Genomic DNA, 22,185 nt, shown 5'->3' with positions numbered 1-22,185 from the left:
CTTCTAATCCTGGTTTGTTGAGTATTTCTATCATGAAAGCGTATCAAATTTTTTCAAATGCTTTTTTTGCATCTATTGAGATGATCATATGGGTTTTGGCTTTTATCCTACATTAACTGATTTTTTGATATTACAGAAACCTTGCATTCCTGGGATAAATTCTATCTGGCCATGGTGTATAATTCCTTTTATATGTTGCTGGGTTCACTATTCTAGTTTTCGTGGAGGAGTTTTGCATCTATAGCCATGAAGGGTTTTCTTCTATAGTCTTCTCTTCTTTTGATGCTTCTGTATGTATCAGGGTGATAGAATGAGTTGGGAAGTGTTCCCTCATCTTCTAATTTTTAGAAGAGCTTTTAAGGATTGGTGTTAATCTTTAAACATTATGTAAAATTCACCAGTAGGCCATCTGGTCTTGGGCTCTACTTTAGGGGAAGTTTTTAAATTATTAATTCAATCTCTTTACTTGTCTTTGGTCTATTCATATTTTTCATTTTACTTCTTTAGTCAGTTTTGGTAGTTTGTGTCATTTTAGGAATTTTTCCTTTTCATCTAGGTTATCTAATTTGTTGGCATACAATTATTCAGAGTATTGCTTTACAATCTGTTTTTATTTTCTGTAAGGTATGTGATGTCCCTTTTTCATTCTTGATTTTAAAAATGTGAGTCATTTCTCCTCTTTTCTTGGTCATTCTAGGTAAAGGTTTGTCAATTTTGTAATCTTTTCAAAAAAACAACTTTCACTTTCATTTATTTTCTCTATAGTTGTTCTATTTCATTTATTTCCACTATAATCTTTATTCTTTCTTTCTTTCTTTGGGTTTAGTTTTCTCTTCTTTTTCTATTTCTTGTAAGTCAGACGAATAGGTTATTGATTTGGGATCTTCCTCCTTTTTTTGACACAGGCACTTATAAGCTATAAATTTCCCTCTAAGCAAGAGGGAAAACAAAAGAAATTTGGAGAGAAAAAATTAAGGCCTTTGTGATTGGGATACTTTAGACAAGTGGGGTGGAGAAAGCATGAGGTGCTTGGACAAATGTGATGCACAGAGGAGGCGGAGCAAGACAGCAAAGTGAGTGGACCCTCCTATTTATTCCCCAGCAACTAATTCACTAAACAATGAATAAAAACATGCACAGACTGAAATCTCAGAACTCTGGACAGCAGCTGAGGTATTGGAGGGTTAGAGTGACTCCAGAAGCAGGGAAAGGAAGAAAGGGGTGGTTCAGAAGCCAGGAGATCCTATCCGATAATATCGGGAATGCTCACTCAGTACAGCCATTTTGGGATGGGGCTGGCTAACACCCCAAACATGAAACACAGAAAAAGAGTTAATCTGAGGAAACTCTAGCCCAATTTTTTTAAGGCAGTGCAAATTGGCTTTAGGAGTTTGCGGGATGCACAACTGGGAGCGGGTGAAGGGAGATTGTGGCGTTGCATGAAAATGCTGTTGAATCTCACTGAGGCCCCAGATGGCTGGACACTAGGACCAGGAGGAACTGCAGGGGCAGGAGGGTGAGGGGAATACTTAAGACTGAAAGGGACAAAGTAAACGGCCTATAGGAGTGCACTATGGGAGTGTCTGTGCAGGGTGCCAGTGAGGAAAAGACATAGAGAGTCCCACACCATCACCACAGGAAAGTTGAGACCCATCGCTTATGGCAGAGTCTCCAAACAACTAACCTCCCCACCCCTGCACATGTATATTGAAATCCAGAGACCAAGTATAAACCAAAAAAACCAAACCCATTGCTGTCAAGCCAATTACAGAACTCCTAAAACAGCTTTGAAGAAAAATAAGGATAAGAGTGCCATCTAGTAGTTTTCAGGAGAAGATACCAGGCCAGCTGCCAGTGGGTTATTCTGACTCATAGCAAACCTGCAGGGCTGTGAGGAGCTGCCCCATGGGGTTCCCAGGGCTGTGAATCTTTGCAGAGGTGGTCTGCCACATTTTTCTCCCCTGGAGCAGCTGGTGGGTGCAGGCCCCAGCCTTCCAGTTGGCAGCTGGATGCTTGGCTACTGCACTACCAGGGCGCCTAATCAGAAAAGTTACCCACAATAAACAGAATAAAAATTTGAAGCAAAATTAAAAAAAGATAATAAAATGGCCCAAGTTCAACAAAAGTTAGTAATATACATGAAATCACAAGAGAAGAAGGAACAAACAATCAAAGGCAAAACATGAAGAAAAGGAAATCTCTCATACAGAAGTCAGAATAATGCAAAGAATTGATAATTTAGCACTATGGTGCTAAATATGTTTAAAGAAAGCAAAAAGCAAACTAACTAGTAGAGCTCAGGAAACAAATGGTGGAACAAAATGAGAGCCTTAACAAAGAAACTGAAAAAAAAAAAGGAAAGGAAAAAGAGAACTACTGGAACTGAAGAATAAAACATATGAATTAGAAAAAGCAAGAGAAACATTTAACAATAGAGATGAACAGACAGAAGACAGAAAAAGTGAACTAGAAGACAAAATAACTGAACTTATCAAGTCTCAAGAGAAACAAGAAGAAAGAAAAGCAAACAAACCCAAAAGGAAATGTGGGATTCAATTAGGAAATCTAACATTAGAATTTTTGGAATCCCAGAGCACCATGACAACAATAAAGCCAAAGAAACAATTTTCTAAGAGATAATTAGAGAAAATTTCTCCGACCTGAACAGAGAGTCAAGCCTGCAGGTACAGGAAGCTACATGAACCCCAATCAGAAGAGATACAAAAAGATAAACTTTGTTACACATCCTAATAAAATTCTTGAAAACCAAATACAGAGAGAAATCTGGAAGCAGCAAGAGAAAAACACAATATAACATACCAGGGGTCTTCCACAGAATCAGTGCAGGTTTCTCCTTAGAAACTCTGGAGGCCAGAAGACAATAGAGTGACATATATAAGATACTTAATCAAAACAATTGCCAACCAAGAATTCTTTAGCCAGCAAAGTTGTTTCCATATGAAGTTGTCATTAGTTTTTCCATTTCAGAAAGAATGTTATTGGGATTTGTTTCAGGATTACATTGAATTTGTAGATCACTTTAGGTAGACTTGACATTTTCACTATATTAAGTCTTCCAATCCATGAACACGGTAAGTCTTTCCATTTCTGTAGGTCCCAAATAAACTGAAAAGGAAAGGAACCTTGAATAGCCAAAGCAATATTCAAGAAAAAGAACAAAGCAGGAGGTATCACAATCCCCGATATCAAAAGATATTATACAGCCACTGTTATCAAAACAACCTGGTATTGGTTCAATGATAGACACATAGGAATAGAATTGAGAGCCCAGAATTAAACCCAGCCATCTATGGACAACTGATTTTCAACAAGGGGTCAAAGTCCATTTGGTGGGGCAGAAACAGTCTCTTTAATAAATGGTGCTGGTAAAACTGGATATCCACCTGCAGAAAAATGAAACAGGACCTATTCCTCACACCATACACAAAAACTAACTCAAAATTGATCAAAGACGTAAATGTTAAATATAAAACCATAAAATTCCTGGGAGACAACATAGGAAGAAAACTATGGGACCTAATCTTTCATTAAAAAAATAGGATAACAAACATCACAACAAATGCACAAATAGAAGAAGACAAAATAGATAAATGGGACCTCTTAAAAATCAAAAACTTATGCTCATCAAAAGATTTTATTAAAAGAGCAAACAGACAACTTACAGACTGGGAAAAATCTTCGAAAACGATTTATCAGGGTCTAATCTCTAAAATCTATAGAAAACTGCAACAACTCAACAACGAAAAGACAACCCAGTGACAAAATGGGCAAAGGACATGAACAGAACCTTCCCCAGAGAGTATATCCCAGAAGCCAATAAACATATGAAAAGATGTTCACGATCATTAGCCATTAGAGAAATGCAAATCGAAACTACAATGAGATGCATTTTACCTAAAATATTGTTGTTGTCAGGTGCCGTGGAATTAGTTCTGACTCATAGCGACCCTATGTACAAAAAACCCAAACACTGCCTGGTCTTATACCATCCCCACAATCGTTGTTATGCTTGGCCCATTGTTGCAGCCACCATGTCAGTTCATCTCCTTGAGGGTCTTCCTCTTTTCTGCTGACCCTCTACTTTACCAAGCATGATGTCCTTCTCTGGGGACTGATCCCCCTGATAACATGTTCAAAGGATGTGAGACAAAGCCTTGCCATCCTTGCTACTAAGGAGCATTCTGGCTGTATTTCTTCCAAGACAGATTTGTTTGTTCTTTTGGCAGTCCATGGCATATTCAATATTCTTCACGAATGCCATAATTCAAAGGCATCAATTCTTCTTTGATCTTCCCTATTCATTGCCCAGCTTTCATATGCATATGAGGCGACTGAAAATACCATGACTTGGGTCAGGCGCACCTTAGTCTTCAAGGTGACATCTTTGCTTTTTAACACTTTAAAGAAGTATTTTGCAGCAGATTTGCCCAACACAATGCATCATTTGATTTCTTGACTGCTGCTTCCATGGATGTTGATTGTAGATTCAAGTAAAATGAAATTCTTGACAACTTTAATCTTTTCACTGTTTATCATGATGTTGCTTATTGGTTCAGTTGTGAGGATTTTTGTTTTCTTTATGTTGAGGTGTAATCCATACTGAAGGCTGTGATCTTTGATCTTCATCAGTAAGTGCTTCAAGTTCTCTTCACTTTCAGCAACCAAGGCTGTGTCATCTGCATAATGCAAGTTGTTAATGAGTCTTCTTCCAATGCTGATGTCCTGTTCTTCTTCATACAGTCCAGCTTCTCAGATTATTTTCTCAGCATACAGATTGAATAGGTATGGTGAAAGAATACAACCCTGATGTACACCTTTCCTAACTTTAAATCATGCAAGATCTCCTTGTTCTGTTCAAACGAATGACTACCTCTTGATCTATGTACGGGTTTCTCATGAGCACAATTAAACGTTCTGAAATTCCCATTCTTTGCAATGTTATCCATAATTTGTTATAATCCACACAGTCGAATGCCTTTGCATAGTCAATAAAAAACAGGTAAACATCTTTCTAGTATTCTCTGCTTTCAGCCAGGATCCATCTGACATCAGCAATGATATCCCTAGTTCCATGTCCTCTTCTGAATCCGGCTTGAATTTCTGGCAGTTCCCTGTTGATGTACTGCTGCAACCACTTTTGAATGCTCTTCAGCAAAATTTTACTTGTGTATGATATTAATGATACTGTTTGATAATTTCCGCATTCTGTTGGATTACCTTTCTTTTCAATAGGCATAAATATGGATCTCTTCCAGTCGGTGGCCAGGTAGCTCTGGTCCAAATTTCTGGGCATAGACAAGTGAGCACTTCCAGCACTGCATCCATTCGTTGAAATATCTCAATTAGTGTTCTGTCAATTCCTGGAGCCTTGTTTTTCAACAATGCCTTCAGTGCAACTTGGACCTCTTCTTTCAGTACCATCAGTTCCTGATCATATGTTACCTCTTGAGATGGGTGAATGTCAACCAATTCTTTTTGGTATAGTGACTCTGTATATTCCTTCCATCTTCTTTTGACGCTTCCTGCGTTGTTTAATATTTTCCCTGCAGAATTCCTCAGTATTGCAACTCAAGGCTTGAATTTTTTCTTCAGTTCTTTCAGCTCGAGAGATACCAAGCATGTTCTTCCCTTTTGGTTTTCTAACTCCAGGTCTTTGCATGTCATAATAATACTTTCCTTTGTCTTCTCGAGCCACCCTTTGAAATCTTCTGTTCAGCTCTTTTACTTCATTATTTCTTCCATTTGCTTTAGCTACTCATCATTCAAGAGCAAGTTTCAGAATTTCTTCTGACATCAATTTTGGTCTTTTCTTTCTTTCCTGTCTTTTTAATGACCTCTTGCTTTCTTTTAGCGAAACAGCAGAGTGGCACACAAAATAAAGGATATCACCCACAAGATCAGTGCCCTACTTAAAAACAATCAGTATGAGACCAAAAGATCAATAATTTCTCAAAAGCAAAGATGAGATGATAAGGAGTCAGGAAAACTAGAGTACTGTGAATGGAACAAAGAGAACACAATTATAGAGAATGTTAACACATTGTGATAAATATAACTAATGTCACTGAAAAATTTGCGTGGAAATTGTCAAATAGGAACCGAACTTGACATATAAACTTTCACCAAAAAATCAATAAAATATCATTTTTAAAAACGTGATGCACGAAGGAAATATTAGAACTTTTACTTCTATTTAGATCTAAAAATAATTTTTTAAAAATTAAGCCTTGCTCGTACTTTAACACACAGATTAACACCAAAGCCCTCACTCTGTCCATGAGTACTATCTGAAAGCAAAATGGGGAATTTCTCATCCAAGAGGGGTATTCAGTGGTACTGTGTTCACTTTCACCAACAGGACTGAACATAATACAAATAATGAAAGTACAAGTGAACAATAAAATAATGACAGAGCCATTTTCCTCTCTCATAGTATGACTACTTCTTCCTCAGCTACCTTTTAAAAGGTTAAAAACAGATGACCTAATTACACCAAAGAAGTCAACCAAAAGACAACTAAAAATTTTTAGAACTCTTTAAATACGGATTTATACTTTAGAACTGTAAATGTTGAAATTTGCCCCGAGTGTACATTATAGTTGAGAAGAAAGCTAACAATAATATGAAGCCATCTGTCATGGATTGAACTGTTTTCCCCCAAAATACATGTCAATTTGGTTAGGTCATGATTCCCAGTATTGTATGATTGTCTACCATTTTGTCATCTGACATGATTTCCCTATGTGTTGTAAATTCTATCAATATGATGTTAATGAGATGGGTTGTCAGCAGTTATATCGATGAGATCTACAAGATTAGATAGTGTCTTAAGTCAATCTCTTTTGAGATATAAAAGCGAGAAGCAAGCAGAGGGACATGGGGACCACATACCACCAAGAATGCAGCACCAGGAGCAGAGTACGTCCTTTGGACCTGGGGTTCCTGTGTGGAGAAGCTCCTCGACCAGGGGAAGATTGATGACAAGGACCTTCCTCCAAAGCCAACAGAGACAGAAAGGCTTCCACTGGAGGTGACACCCTGAATTTGGACTTGTAACCTACTAGAGAATAAATTTCTCTTTGTTAAAGCCATCTACTTGTGGTATTTCTGTTACAGCAGCACTAGATGACTAAGACACCATCAGAATAAGATATTTCAAACTAAGCATCCAAAACAAAAACAAACTTTCATCAATAGGACCATGCAGTAATTCAATCTAATACTGGACAAAATTTCACTGAACTTAAGGAAACATGTCTTGTTTTTGCCAAGGTTAAAAAATACCATGGCAAAAGTAAAATTCATTCTTTATTAGCAAATGCTGTTAGAAGATGTAAAGAAATCATTGCTAAAGATTTAAAGAAATAAATATGACAAATTATACAGGGGAGTGATTTGCAATATAACTGAATGAAAGTACAAATGTTTCATGATATTTTTAAGATTCTGTATCAATAATAAAATATTTGAAGAAGTGTTTTTTGTTTATAAAGATATTTTCTCAATGGTAAATGGCTTCTTGGATTAAAAAAACAGCATTTTAGGGAAAAACTGCTTTTTGGATTGGGAGTAAGTGACATAGAGGGCACCACATGAGAAATCCAGTCACCACATATTCAAAGGTGAGCTGCTGCCAAGAGAAGAAGCTAAGGCCGGTGTTAAGTATTAACTAAAAATTAATGGCCACTTGTGTTAGGTACAAAAACCTTTTCTTTTTTTTTGGCTTTAACCAACAGGAATTTATTTTCTCGTAGTTCAGGAGGTTAGAAGTCCAAATTCAGGGCACAGACTCTAGGAGAAGGATCTCTATCAGCTGTAGGAGAAAATCCTTGTCTTAGCTTCTATAGCCCCAGTGTTTTTCAGTTCCTTGGTGATCTCTCTTCTGTCTTTCCCCTATTTGTCCTTTCGTCTCTATGCCTAATCTGCCCACCTGCCTTTTTTTGATTGTGCTTTAGATGAAAGTTTATAGAGCAAATCAGTTTCCCATTCGATAACCTGTTGCCATCAAGTGGGATTCTGACTTTTAGTGACCCTACAGGCAGAGTAGAACTACCCCATAGGGTTTTCAAGGTGCAGCTGGTGGATTCAAAGTGCAGACCTTTTGACACTGGTTTCATTCCCCACAATGTGTCAGCACTCCACATTTCTGCCCTGGGCTCCCTGTTTTCTTTCGTCTGGATTTTCTACCCCTTCCTGCCTTCTCATCTTTGCTTTTGGGCAAATGTCCTTTTGATCTCGTATAATTGATTATTCCTCTGGGGTGTTATTGTTTATTTTATAGGCCTGTCTGTTGTTTGGCTAAAAGGTGGCCTCTGGGAATAGCTTCAGTTCCAGGTCAGAAGGGAATCTTACAGCCATAGTCTCGGGGGTTCTTTCAGTCTCTGTTAGACCAGTGAGCCTGGTCTGTTTTGTGGATTTGATTTTTTGATCTACATTTTTCTTCCACTCTGTCTGGGACCCTCTGTTGTGATCCCAGTCAGAGCGGTGAAAAAACCTTTTTGAGAATAAATCACGGTGGCCATTTGTGCCAGGTACAAACCTTGACAGAACAATAGAGAATTTTTAAAGTGTTCTAACTGGAAAAACTTTTTGAAAATAACAACTTGACAGTTAAAAATGTCTCTGACTCAACATACGAAACTCCACCAATTCCCAACAGACAAGTATACTTACAAAACCAATGACAGAAAGATCCCCGCTTTGTAAGACCCTTCCTTTGATTAAAGACTTATCTAAGAGCCAATCATTACAACTTCTCTTCTGGAAATCTCCGAACTCCCTTTGAAAACCCTGTGTTTGAGCTGCTTAAGCAAACACCTTACAATTTTCTGCTTGGATGCTCCCTGTTCTGGAACAGCTTCTCGCCTCAATAAACTCTGTTAACTCTAATTGACTTGTTAATCAAATTTTCCTTTTTGACAATTCTGATGTCAGAAGTGGAATCCAGAGAAGACCCCAGACAGACCCCATGGCTGGTGAGTGATAGGTGCTGGTACCCAGAGGACTCCTTATGTCTGCTGATGCCTCGCCAACCCCAGAGTCCAAGGGGCAAGTCTCTCCTGGATCTGAGTTCCCCTCCCTTGTGTTTTGAGCCCCTGGGTTTATCAATGCCACCCAGGCTAGGCCCAACTTAGCCTTAGAGCCCAGCCATCATCTTGGTGAGTCACCCTTTTGTTCTGTCTATTTGAGGTAAGGTACATGAATCCCTGTGCCTTCAGACAGCCATTTAATGGAGGCATCAGTTTATATATTGTTGTCTTAGAGATTCTAAGCATGGGCTCCTCCTGCTCTAAATCTCTTTCTCTTCCCTCTCCTAAAATCCTGCTTCTCACATTTCTTTTTCACTCTGAAGCTGCATTTTGTAGTTTCTTGGAAGTGGGCTAACTATACCAAGAATGACTTGAATTTGTAGTGGCCACTCTGGGAAGCTGGGTTCCCATTTGCTTTGTCTTTTTCATTCTGGAGTTGCATATTGTAGTTTCTTGGAAGCAGACTGACTATACCAAGAATGACTTGAATTTGTAGTGACTACTTTGGGGAACCAGGTTCCCACTTGCTTTCTCTTTTTCATCTTTGTTTGCTGTCTTTTGTGTTACTGTTTTCTATTTTCAAATAATTTTATTGTACCAGTTACTATGGATACAGACAGTTCCTCAAGGAACTTACAACCTTGCAAATTTTATAACAGAATAATTATGCTATAATAATGTAGTGTTATAATAGGGGTATATAAAGGTAATATTTAAATAATCCTATGCTATAAAAATTGAATTCTATAATATAAAAAAAGTGAGTATATGATTCCATAGAAGATGTAGAGAAATCATTGCTGAAGATTTAAAGAAATAAATATGACAAATTATACAGGGGAGTAATTTGCTATATAATTGAGTGAAAGTGCAAATGTTTCATGTTTTAAGATTCTATATCAATAGTAAAATATTTGAAGAAGTGTTTTTTGTTTATAAGATATTTTCTCAATGGTAAATGGCTTCTTGGATAAAAAAAACAAAAAACAGCATCTTACAGAAAAACTGCTTTTTGGATAAACCCCTAGTGGTGTAACTGAGTAACTGCCAAAGAAGGGGTTAATGTAGCAGCACAATAAGACACCAACAGTGCTGGAATGTTCTTTGTTACTTCATTCAACAAATATTTATTTAGTCCTGCTATGTGACAGGTACTCTGCTACCCTTTTTCTTCTTCATTTTAGTTGTCTCCCAAGTCAAGGAATTTCTCCCAAGCCTAAGAAGCCCCTGGCTTAACATATTTGCTCCCCTCCTCTTGGTGTCTGAATGTTACAAAATTCTAATAGAACTGCAATATAATGTAATGCCTCGTCAGCAGTATTCCCACATAACATGATGGTCTCTGCCTTTCAAATTCCACACTTGGGCAATATTAAAAAAATTAAATTAGCTTCATCAATTAACTAAAACCAAACCCACTGCTGTTGAGTTGATTCTGACTCATAGCTGTATCACTAGGTAATATCAAATATTTGCATATTAAGTTTATTTTTAATAAGAGATTCTTGTGTGGACTTAGATTATAATTAATAATATAGGAAGTGGAAGTAAATGTAGAAAACTAAAACAGTCTTCAGAAATTATTATTTCAGGTTTAAAAGTCCATAGATTCAGTGCTTCAGAAATGTAGGACAATTCAATTTGTTCTAGTAATAATAATAGACCAATAGTATTGGGCATCTTCTGTTTTCTCCTAGTAGCATGTTTCTGCCATCCTGTCAGTCAGTCTAGGTACCCACATAAATCCTTAAAAGGGTCATATCCCATATGAATACTATTGCGGAAAAAAAATTCAGTATACTCAAAAAAGAGTAAAGACAGTAATTAGAACTCAAAAACTTTTGATCATCTCCAAAACTCCAGTGAGAGGCAGGTGCATACAGCAGTTGAAAATCATCTGAGTAATTATTTTATAAGCTCTCATTTTGCCCTCCCAGCCTCCCTCTTCAATTTTATCCTTGAAAACCCTTAGCCAAGCAGCATACGACCTCAAAAACCCCTACAAGTACGTACATGGCGCTGAAGTTCAATGTTACCATTGTCAATTTCGTTGCCTATCTTCAAAAGCCATTGTTGAATCATTTTAAAAATATGCGCTTGGAGTACCCTGAAGGAAAAATCAAGTAAAATAAAGATAAGTGACTTACTTAGGGTATAAAAGTAATTATCAGCTAAAAGAAAAGGATTTATTTGGCTGGGACTAGAGAACTCAGGGCAAGGTGAATCAAAGCCCTGAATTATCTGGCATTACAGCTTACTCACTGCCACAGCCTTCCTAACCCCAAGTAAGTATCAACTGGCAATGATGCATTTCAGTCAATGTACATATTGCCTTCAATGTTAGCTCTCTCTCTACTGTAAAAACTTATACCCTTTGACCTCACTTCTAGGACAGTGGAGTCTATTCATACTGAGAAGAAGGAATTTTAAGATTCTCTCAAGAGATTGACTTCTGGCATGGCAGCATGAGGAGCTCTGCTGACCTGTTCCCCAGTGAAACTGGGGAAAATTATTTTTGAAAAAAAAACCATTTGTCTTAAAAGCTAGCAAGCGGCCATCTAAGATGTATCAATTGGTCCTGACCCACCTGGAGTACAGGAGAATGAAGAACACCAAAGACACAAGGAAAATATTAGCCCCAAGAGACAGAAAGGGCCACATAAACCACAGACTCCATCAGCCTGAGACCAGAAGAACTAGATGGTGCCCGGCTACCACCAATGACTGCCCTGACAGGGAACACAACAGAGAGTCCCTGATGGAGCAGGAGACAAGTGGGGTACAGAACTCAAATTCTAGTAAAAATACCAGACTTAATGGTTTGACTGAGACTGGAGGGACCCAGGAAGACACGGCCCCCAGACTCTCTGTTGGCCCAGAGCTGAAACCATTTCCAAGGCAAATTCTTCAGACAAAGACTAGACTGGACTATGGGACATAAAGTGACACTCGTGAGGAATGTGCTTCTTAGCTCAAGCAGATACATGAAACTACATGGGCAGCTCCTGTCCAGAGGCAAGATCAGAAGGCAGAGAGGATCAGGAGCTGGTTGAATGGACATGGGAAATCAGGGGTGGAAAGGAGGAGTATGCTGTCACAGTATATGGACAGCAACTAGGGTCACATAGCAATGTGTGTATAAATTTTTGTATGAGAAACTGACTTGAATTGTAAACTTTCACTTAAAGCACAATTAAAAAAAAAAAGAAAGAAAAAACCAACCATTTAAAGCCTCTGAAAATGATCTTAAGGGCAAACAGCAAAGGAAAAACATTTATTCAAAAACAAATCTATGATGATTCAAAAAAACAGACTATGGTAATTGAACCAAGACTGTTCCCTCTATGGCCCTTCACCCACAGTAACTTGGAAACTCCATTCCAAACTGCTGCAGTCAAGAACACAGAGGTCCCTCTTCCTCCCAGCTCCCAGTAATAGAGCTTTCTTCTCAGGAGGAGCAGTTGTCAGTGTTCCTCATGCTGTCCCCAGCTACCTATTGCTGAGGCTAAGTCCCGGAAGAGCACAGTTGAGAGGCAGGGGATCCCTTTTTCCGCCCAGTCCCTATTCATGGAATGGAAACTCTATCTTGAGCACGGCACACTGAGAATACTAAGGACTTGACAGCTCTTCCCCGGACTGATGAGGCAGTAGTTCCATGCCAGGAGAGGCAAGCTGTGTGGACCTGAGGCTGCTGTCCTGCCCTTCAACCAAGCTCTCAGCTCCTAGAGTAGGGGTGTCACTCAGAAAGACACCCCTACTTGACACAGTCCCCGCTTCCAGCTCCACAGCCCTGTCTCAGAGATTTTGCCTGGAAAAAAACCAAACCAAACCAAACCATTGCTATCGAGTCGATTCTGACTCCTAGAAGCCATATAGGACAGAGAACTTCCCCATAGGGTTTCCAAAGCTGTCATCTTTCAGAAACAGACTGCCACATCTTTCTCCCGCAGAGTGATTGGTGGGTTCGAACCACCGATCTTTTGGTTAGCAGCCGAGCCCTTAACCACTGCACCACCAAGCTCCTTCTGGGGAGAGAAGTAGCCCATAAAACAGATAGCTCCCAATCTCTTCCTAAAGAAACTGACTTTATTTCCAGCAGAGTGTGGAGAACTTCAAACCTAAGAGTGCTTTCAAGAATAGTGGAGGTTGTGGTGAAGGCAATTGGGAGGAGATTTAACATACAGCCTAAAATACAGCCAGCTAGTTTTCAGGAGATAACCAGGGAATAAGACAGCTGGGTCTTTAAAAACAGAGGCTAGGCTATGGTATTTTCAACAAATGGTGGGTGCTAGGACAACTGGATAGCCACATGCGGAAGAATAAAGTTGGACCCTTTCCTCAACCAATACACAAAAATTAACTCAAATTGGATCAAAGATCTAAATGTAAGTACTAAAACTATGAAACTCTTAGAAAAATGACATAGGAGTAAATCTTCATGGCCTTGGATTTGGCAAAGGATTCTTATATATGACACCAAAAGCACAAGCAACAAAAGAAAAAAATACATAAATTGGAATTCATCAAAATTAAACACGTTTGTAATTTAAAGGACACAGTAAACAAAGTGAAAAGAACACCTACAGAATGAGAGACAATATTTTCAAACCATATATCTGATAAGGAACTTGTATCCCAGGCAGTGGTGGTTCAGTGTTACAATTCTTGCCTGCTATGTGAGAGGCCCAGGTTCGATTCCCAGCCAATGCACCTCAGGTGCAGCCACCACTCATCTGTCGATGGAGAGTTGTGTGTTTCTATGATGCTGAACAGGTTTCAGGAGACCTTCCAGATTAAGAAAGACTAGGAAGAAAGGCCTGGTGATCTACTTCAAAAAATCAGCAAATGAAAACCCTATGGATCACAATGAAAACTCTGTGGTCTGATCCTGTTGTGCATGTGGTCCACATGAGTCAGGGCTGGCATGACAGCAGCTAACAACAACAACATCCAGAATATATAAAGAACTCTTACAACTCAGTAATAAAAAGACAACACAACTGAAAATTGGCAGACGATCTAAATAGACGTTTCTCCAAGGCAGATACAGAAATGGTCAATTAGCACATGAAAAGATCCTTGACATCATTAGTCTTCAGGGAAATGTAAATCAAAACCACAACGACATACCACTTCACACTCAATAGGATGGCTAGAATAACTGTTGTTTTTAGGTGCCATTGAGTCAGTTCCAACTCATAGTGACCCTGTGTACAACAGAATGAAACACTGCCTGGTCCTGCACCATCTACACAATCATTGCTGTGCTTGAGCCCACTGTTGCAGCCACTGTGTCAATCCATCTCATTGAGAGTCTTCCTCTCTTTCGCCACCCCTCTACTTTACCAAGCATGATGTCCTTCTCTAGGGACTGGTCTCTCCAGATAACATGTCCAAAGTAAGTAAGATGAAACCTTACCATCCTCACTTCTAAGGAGCATTCTGGCTGTACTTTCAAGACAGATTTGTTCGTTCTTCTGGCAGTCCATGGTATATTCAATATTCTTCACCAACACCACAATTCAAAGGCATCAATTCTTCTTCCGTCTGCCTTTTCACGGTCCAGCTTTCGCATGCATATAACTGAAAATACCATGGCTTAGGTCAGGCGCACCTTAGTCCTCAAAGTGACATCTTTGCTTTTTAACACTTTAAAGAGATCTTTTGCAGAAGATTTGCCCAATGCAATACATCCTTTGATTTATTGACTGCTGCTTCCATGGGCGTTGATTGTGGATCCAAGTGAAATGAAATCCTTGAAAACTTCAATCTTTCTTCGTCTATCTTGATGTTGCTTATTGGTCTAGTTGTGAGGATTTCTGTTTTCTTTATGTTGAGGTGTAATCCTTACTAAGCTGTAGTCTTTGATCTTCATCAGTAAGTGCTTCAAGTTCTCTTTGCTTTCAGCAAGCAAGGTTGTGTCATCCGCACATCACAGGTTGTTAACAATCTTCCTGCAATCCTGACGCCATGTTCTTCTCCATATCATTCAGTTTCTCAGATTATTTGCTCAGCATACAGATTGAATAAGAATGGTGAAAGGATACAACCCCGACACAGACTTTTCCTGATTTAAAAACACACAATATCCCCTTGTTCTGTTCGAAGAATAACTGCCTCTTGGTCTATGTACAGGTTCCTCATGAGCACAATTAAGTGTTCTGGAATTCCCATTCTTCGCAGCAATGTTATACATAACTTGTTATGATCCACCCAGTCAAATGCCTTTGCATAGTCAATAAAACACAAGTAAACAACTTTCTGGTATTCTCTGCTTTTAGCCAAGATCCATCTGACATCAGCAATGATATCCCTCGTTCCATATCTTCTGAATCCGGCTTGAATTTCTGGCAGTTCCCTGTCAACGTACTGCTACAGCCTCTTTTGAATTATCTTCAGCAAAATTTTACTTGCGTGTGATAACAGAGTCAGATAATAACAAGTGTTGGTGAGGATGTGAGGAAATCAAAACCCTCAAATGTTGGTGGTGGGAATATAACATGGTGCAGTCACTTTGGAAAACAGTCTGGCAGTTCCTCAAACAAACATAGAGTTCATATGACTCAGCAATTCCACTTCAGTGCATACACCCAAGAGAAATGAAAACATATGTCCATACAAAAACTTGTGCACAAATGTTTATAGCAGTATTATTCACAATAGCCAAAGGATAGAAACAACCCTGTTATGGATTGAATTGTGTCCCCCAAAAATATGTGTTGAATTCCTGGCCCATGTACCTGTGGATGTGATCTTGTTTGGAAATAAGATTTTTCCCTTGTTATGTTAATGAGGTCATACCAGTGTAGGGTGGATTCTAAACCTAATGACTTCTGAGTTATAAAAAGACCAGAAGAGACACAGAGACACACAGATGAGGGAAGATAGATGCCATGTGAGGATCGTCAAGAAGCAAAGGAACTTCCAGCAACCAAGTAACACCCATGGCTACTGATATGGCCGTGAGCTTGATTTGGACTTCCAGCCTCCGGAACTGTGACAAAATAAATTTCTGTTCTTTAAAGTCACCCACTTTTGGCATTTGCGTTATAGCAGCACTAGGTAACTAAGACAAACCCAAACGTCCATCAACAGACGAACACATAAACAAAATGTGGTATGTCTGTACAATGGAATATTATTCAGCCATAAAAAGGAATGAAATACTGACACATGCTACAATATGAATGAACCTTGAAAGCATTATGCTAAATGAAAGAAGCCAGTCTCACACACACACAAAATCACATATTATATGATTCCTTTAATATAAATGTCCAGAACAGAGAAATCTACAAAGACAGAAAGTACATTAGTGGTTGCTTAAGGCTGGGTAGGGGATGGGAGGATAGGGGAGTGAGAGCTTAGGGAGGTCAGGTTTCTTTTTGAGGAGATGCAAATGTTCTAAAATTGACTATGATGATAGCTGCACATATCTGTAAATATACTAAAAATCATTAAATTGTATACTTTAGATAGGTGAAATGTATCTTTTTTTAAATTGTGGTACAAACATATATAACAAAACATTCACCAATTCAACAATTTTTACATGTATAATTCAGTAATATTGATTACATTGTTTATGTTGTGCAACCATTGCAATATCCTTTTCCAAATTATTTCACCACCATTAACATAACCTTTGTCCCCCTAAACATTAACTCCCCTCTCCTCCTCCCTTCCACCCCTAACCACTAATAAGTTTAGGTTTCTATATATTTGCCTGTTTTATATAAGTGAGATCATACGGTATTTGTCCTTTTGTGATTGGCTTATTTCACTCAGCATAATGTTTTTAAGGTTCATCCATGTTGTGGCATGTATCAGGACTTCATTTGTCTTTATGGCTGAGTAGTATTCCATTGCACGTATGTACCACATTTTGTTTATCCATTTAATCTACTGATGAACATTTAGGTTGTTTCCACCTTTTGGCTATTGGGGATAGTACTGCAATGAACATTGGTATGCAGCTTATAAATTATATCTTAATAAAACTGTTTAAAATATTTTCTCAAAAGGAAAGAGAGCTATGGGAAGGGGTTTATACTCACGAGCCAGAACCCACGTCCAATTGCTGTGGTACAATACCAATAATGCTTAACAATGTATCCAACTGAGATGTCATTTCATCAACTTTTTTGTCAAATCCCTCCAATTCTTCAAGAGGAATTTCAGGAAACCCCAGGAGGTTTTCCATCTTGAAAGTCCAGAAATTAAGAGAACTGATCACACTTGGAAGAACTTTGGAAATACCTACAAAAGTGAGAAAAATATTAATTTTTAGAAGTATTTCTAAGTCTACTACTTCAATACTGTGATGGTTAAGATTGTGTGTCAACTTGGCTGGGCCATGATTCTCAGTGTTTATATGTGATCACTCCCATGATGGCCTCTGCTGTGAGCAGACAATCAGTTGAAAGACAGTTTCCTCGGGGGGGTGTCACCTGCAACCGAAAATAAGCAGACATTGTGGCTTTTTATTCACTCTGGATCCTGCGGCTGTCTCCTGTTCATCTGACCTTTGGTTCTTGGGATTTGAGCTATCAGCTTATTTGCCGATCTTGGGATTTGTCAATCTTCACAGCCTGTGAGCAAGAGCCCTGCTCTCCAACCTGTCAATCTTGAGTTCGCCAGCCCCTGTGGCTATGTGAATTGAGGGAAGCCTCTATCCTGATCCACAGACTTGGGACATTCCAGCCTTTACAATCGAGTGAGCTGTTTCCTTGACATAAATCTCTCTATACATACATTTATACGCTTTACTGGTTTTGCTTCTCTAGAAAACCCAGACTAAGACATTTGGTACTGAGAATGGTTCTAGAGAAACAAAATTGTAAGAATGAGTTTTCTAAATTGGTTCTCAAGTCTGGTTAGTCTTAAAGATGTTGATGACTCTGCTTCCAGCAGTAAAGACAGCACTGCTAATCCATGGCGTGCGATAGTGACACAAATATGAAAAATATCACCACCAGTAGATCAGGTATTGGTGAAAGGCGAGGCTTGGGGTGAACATGTGTGTGATATCTTTCTACAGTTCTGTCAGAATAAGAAGTATAAGGAAGCCGGCTGGTTTGTCCTACTTTCACTAGACAAACTGGTGAAAGAAAGAGATGCGCTCAGGGCTTCAGAGTCAAAGCTCAAGTGCGGCATAAATGACCTCAAGGCTTCCACGTGTGCTTTGAAAGAAAGTTTTATTTCCTGTAGTAACAGAGCTGAAATTGCTGAAAACCAAACCCAGAGTCTTATTGTAAGAGTTGCTGAACTACAACTCCAGCTCAACTGCCAACCTCGAGAGGGCTTTGATTGGGAAGAAATGGGATCCTGAAACTTGGGATGGGGACATATGGGCAGATAATCAGGAAGCTGGAGGGACTGAGCCTCTAAAGTCCATTGAATCACTCCTGCCAACAAAACCACTCCCATCTGAAGAGATTACTTCATGTTTGCTAAACTATCCTGCCCAGAAAAACCATTAGCCCCTTCACCCCCATCTAATGAGATTAGCCCTAGTCCAGCTGCCTCTAAAGAGTCCTTGCCTGAGTCATTGCCTGGGGCATTGCCTGAGGCAGATGCTTTACAAGACAATGTTGAATGTTCTCAAAACAATCCCACACTACTGATTCTGGATTCTAGACCTATAACGAGATTTAAGTCCCAGCGAGCCCCAAAAGGCGAACTACAAAGTGTGACCCAGGAGGAGGTACACTACACTCCAAAAGAACTGCTTCAGTTTTCTAATACATACAAACAGAAACCTGGGGAATATGTGTGGGAATATATATTAAGAGTGTGGGATAATGGTGCAAGGAATATAAAGATGGGTCAGTCTGAGTTTATTGATATGGGTCCACTAAGCACAGATTGTCCATTCAGTGTTTCAGCTTGAGAAGTTAGGAAAGGGTCTAATAACTATTTGGTTGGGTTGCTGCAGCCTGGATTATGAGGTGGCCTACACTAAATCAAGATGAAGTACCAGATCTGCCTTGGTATACTGTAGAACAAAGTATCCAAAGGCTTAAGGAAATTGGCATGCTAGAGTGGATTTATCAGGTTAGACCCATAGACCCACACATGGAATACCCAGAGGACACACCTTTTACGACAACGGTGAGGAACAAATTTGTGAAGGGAGCTCCAGTATCCTTGAAGACTGCTGTGATTGCTATTTTATGTAAATAAGATTTAAAAGTGGGAACTGCCCTAACTGAATTAAGACACCTAACTACAGTGGAGCTGATTGGACTCCATGGTAGTAGGGGCCAAGTGGCCACATTCAACCAACAGAGACAAGGTGGGCATGGTTACAGTAACGGACACCAGAGTCAAAGCAGTAATCAGAAAAGTCTGACTTGTATGGACTTATGGCGTTGGCTACTTAGTCATGGTTTCCCTAGGACTGAAACAGATAAGAAATCTACTAAATATTTACTTGATCTCTACAGATCGATGAATTCTAGGTCAGATGAACAGCAGTCTAACTCAAATCATCAGAAGAGACAGTCAAGGTCCCTCAGTCAATTCCCAGATTTGAGGGAGTTTAAAGACCCACAACCACTTGAATGAAGAAGAGGCCGGGTCCCCTTGAGGAAGGACTCCAACACACTGCCAAAATTTTTCACTGTTAATCTTTCTCCCAGCTTTCCCCAAAGGGATCTACGGCCTTTTACAAGAGTGACTGCTCATTGGGGAAAAGGAAATAGTCAGACTTTTGGGGGATTACTAGATACTGGCTCTGAACTGACCTAATTCCAGGAGACCCAAAATGTCACTGTGGCCTACCAGTCAGAGTGGGGGCATATGGAGGTCAGGTTATTAATGGAGTCTTGGCTTATGTCTGTCTCACAGTAGGTCCAGTGGGTCCCCAAACCCATCCTATAGTGATTTCCCCAGTTCCAGAACACATAATTGAAATAGATATACTCAGCAACTGGCAGAACCCTCACAGTGGATCCCTGACTAATAGAGTAAGGGCTATTATGGTAGGAAAAGCCAAGTGGAAGCCATTAGAACTGCCCCTACCTATGAAAATAATAAACCAAAAGCAATGCTGCATTCCTGGAGGGATTGCAGAGATTACTGCCACCATCAAGGCCTTGAAGCATGCACGGGTGGTGATTCCCACTATATACCCATTCAACTCGCCTATTTGGCCTGTGTGAAAAACAGATGGATCTTGGAGAATGACTGGATTATCAAAAACTTAACCAGGTGGTGACTCCAGTTGCAGCTGCTGTTCCAGATGTAGTTTAATTACTTGAGCAAATTAATACATCTCCTGGTACCTCGTGTCATGGATTGAATTATGTCCCCCAAAACAAATGTGTCAACTTGGTTAGACCATGATTCCCAATATTGTGTGGTTGTCCTCCATTTTGTGATTGTAATTTTATGCTAAAGAGGATTAGGGTGGGATTGTAATACCCTTACTAAGGTCACATCCCTGATCCAATGTAAAAGGAGTTTCCTTACGGTATGGCCTGCACCAACTTTTATCTCATGACAGATAAAAGGAAAGGGAAGCCAGCAAAATGGGGGACCTCATATGACCAAGAAAGCAGTACCAGGAGCAAACCATGTCCTTTGGACCTGGGTCCCTGACCAGAGAAGCTCCTAGTCCAGGAGAACATTGATGAGAAGGCCGACGGAGAGAGAAAGACTTCCCCTGGAGCTGACACCCTGAATTTGGACTTTTAGCCTTCTTTACTGTGAGGAAATAAATTTCTCTTTGTTAAAGCCATCCACCTGTGGTATTTCTGTTATAGCAGCACTAGATGACTAAGACACCAGGTATGCAGCTATTGATCTGGCTAATGCCTTTTTCTCTATACCTGTTTTGAAGGACCATCAGAAGTAGTTTGCCTTCAGCTGGCAAGGCCAGAAATACACCTTCACTTGCCTACCTCAGGGTTACATCAACCATCCAGCCCTATGTCATAATTTGGTCCACAGGGACCTTGATCGCCTTTCCCTTCCACAAGACTTCACACTGGTCCATTACATTGATGACATTATGCTGACTGGACCTAGTAAGGAAGAAGTGTCAATGGCTCTAGACTTATTGGTAAAACATTTACATGCTAGAGGGTGGGAAATTAATCCCATAAAAATTTAGGCACCTTTCATCTCAGTTAAATTTCTAGGGGTCTAGTGGTGCGGGGCATGTTGAGATATTCCTTCTAAAATGAAGGATGCTATTGCATCTGGCTGCTCCCACAACAAAAAAGGAGGCACAATGCCTAGTGGACCTCTTTGGATTTTGGAGGCAACATATTCCTCATTTGGGTGTGCTACTCTGGCCTATTTATCAAGTGACTCAAAAATATGCTAGTTTTGAGTGGGGCCCAAACAAAACAAGGCTCTGCAACAGGTTCAGGCTGCTGTGCAAGCCACTCTGCCACTTGGGCCATATGATTCAGCTGCTTCAATGGTGCTTGAAGTGTCAGTGGCAGATAGAGATGCTGTTTGGAGTCTTTGGCAGGTCCCTATTGGTGAATAACAGTGCAGATCCTTAAGAATTTGGAGCAAAGCCCTGCCATCCTCTGCAGATAACTACTCTCCTTTAGAGTAACAGCTTTTGGCTTATTACTGGGCCTTAGTAGAGACTGAATGCTTAACCATGGGACACCAAGTCATCATGCAGCCTGAACTGCCCATCATGAACTGGGTGTTGTCTGACCCACAGAGTCATAAAGATGGAGGTGCACAGCAGCATGCCATCATTAGATGGAAGTGGTATATACGAGATCGGACCCAAGCAGGACCTAAAGGCACAAGTAAGTTGCACGAGGAAGTGGCCCAAATGCCCGTGGTCTCCACTCCTGTCACATTACCTTCCATCTCCCAGTCTGAACCTATGGCCTCTGAGGAGTTCCTTATGATCACTTGAATGAAGAAGAGAAAACTCATGCCTGCCTTATAGATGGTTCTGTGAGATGTGCAGGCACCACTCAAAAGTGGATACTGGGAGTTCCGGCAAAATGGCGCTCTAGGCAGAAGCACCATGCCATCCCTCCACAGCAAAGATCTGAAAAACTAAGCCAAACAGAGAATACAACAATCCTGAAACCCTAAAACATCAAATGAAGAGATAAAGAACTCAGCCAAGCACCAAATGGAGTGAGAAAACTGA

General features: G+C 39.8%; 1 protein-coding gene across 1 annotated transcript in view; it reads right to left on the bottom strand.

The window, feature by feature from the left end:
• Positions 1–22,185, bottom strand: part of AXDND1 (axonemal dynein light chain domain containing 1) — a 154,917-nt gene that overhangs the window by 46,617 nt on the left and 86,115 nt on the right. Inside the window, 2 exon segments of the mRNA XM_004372950.2 lie at positions 11,064–11,157; positions 17,108–17,309. Coding sequence (XP_004373007.1) covers positions 11,064–11,157; positions 17,108–17,309 — 296 coding nt within the window.

The sequence above is a fragment of the Trichechus manatus genome, unplaced genomic scaffold (genome assembly GCF_000243295.1).
Source record: "Trichechus manatus latirostris isolate Lorelei unplaced genomic scaffold, TriManLat1.0 scaffold00021, whole genome shotgun sequence".
Lineage (NCBI taxonomy): Eukaryota > Metazoa > Chordata > Mammalia > Sirenia > Trichechidae > Trichechus > Trichechus manatus.
Note: the sequence above shows the minus strand (reverse complement) of the source record. Positions and strands in the feature narration are given on the sequence as shown.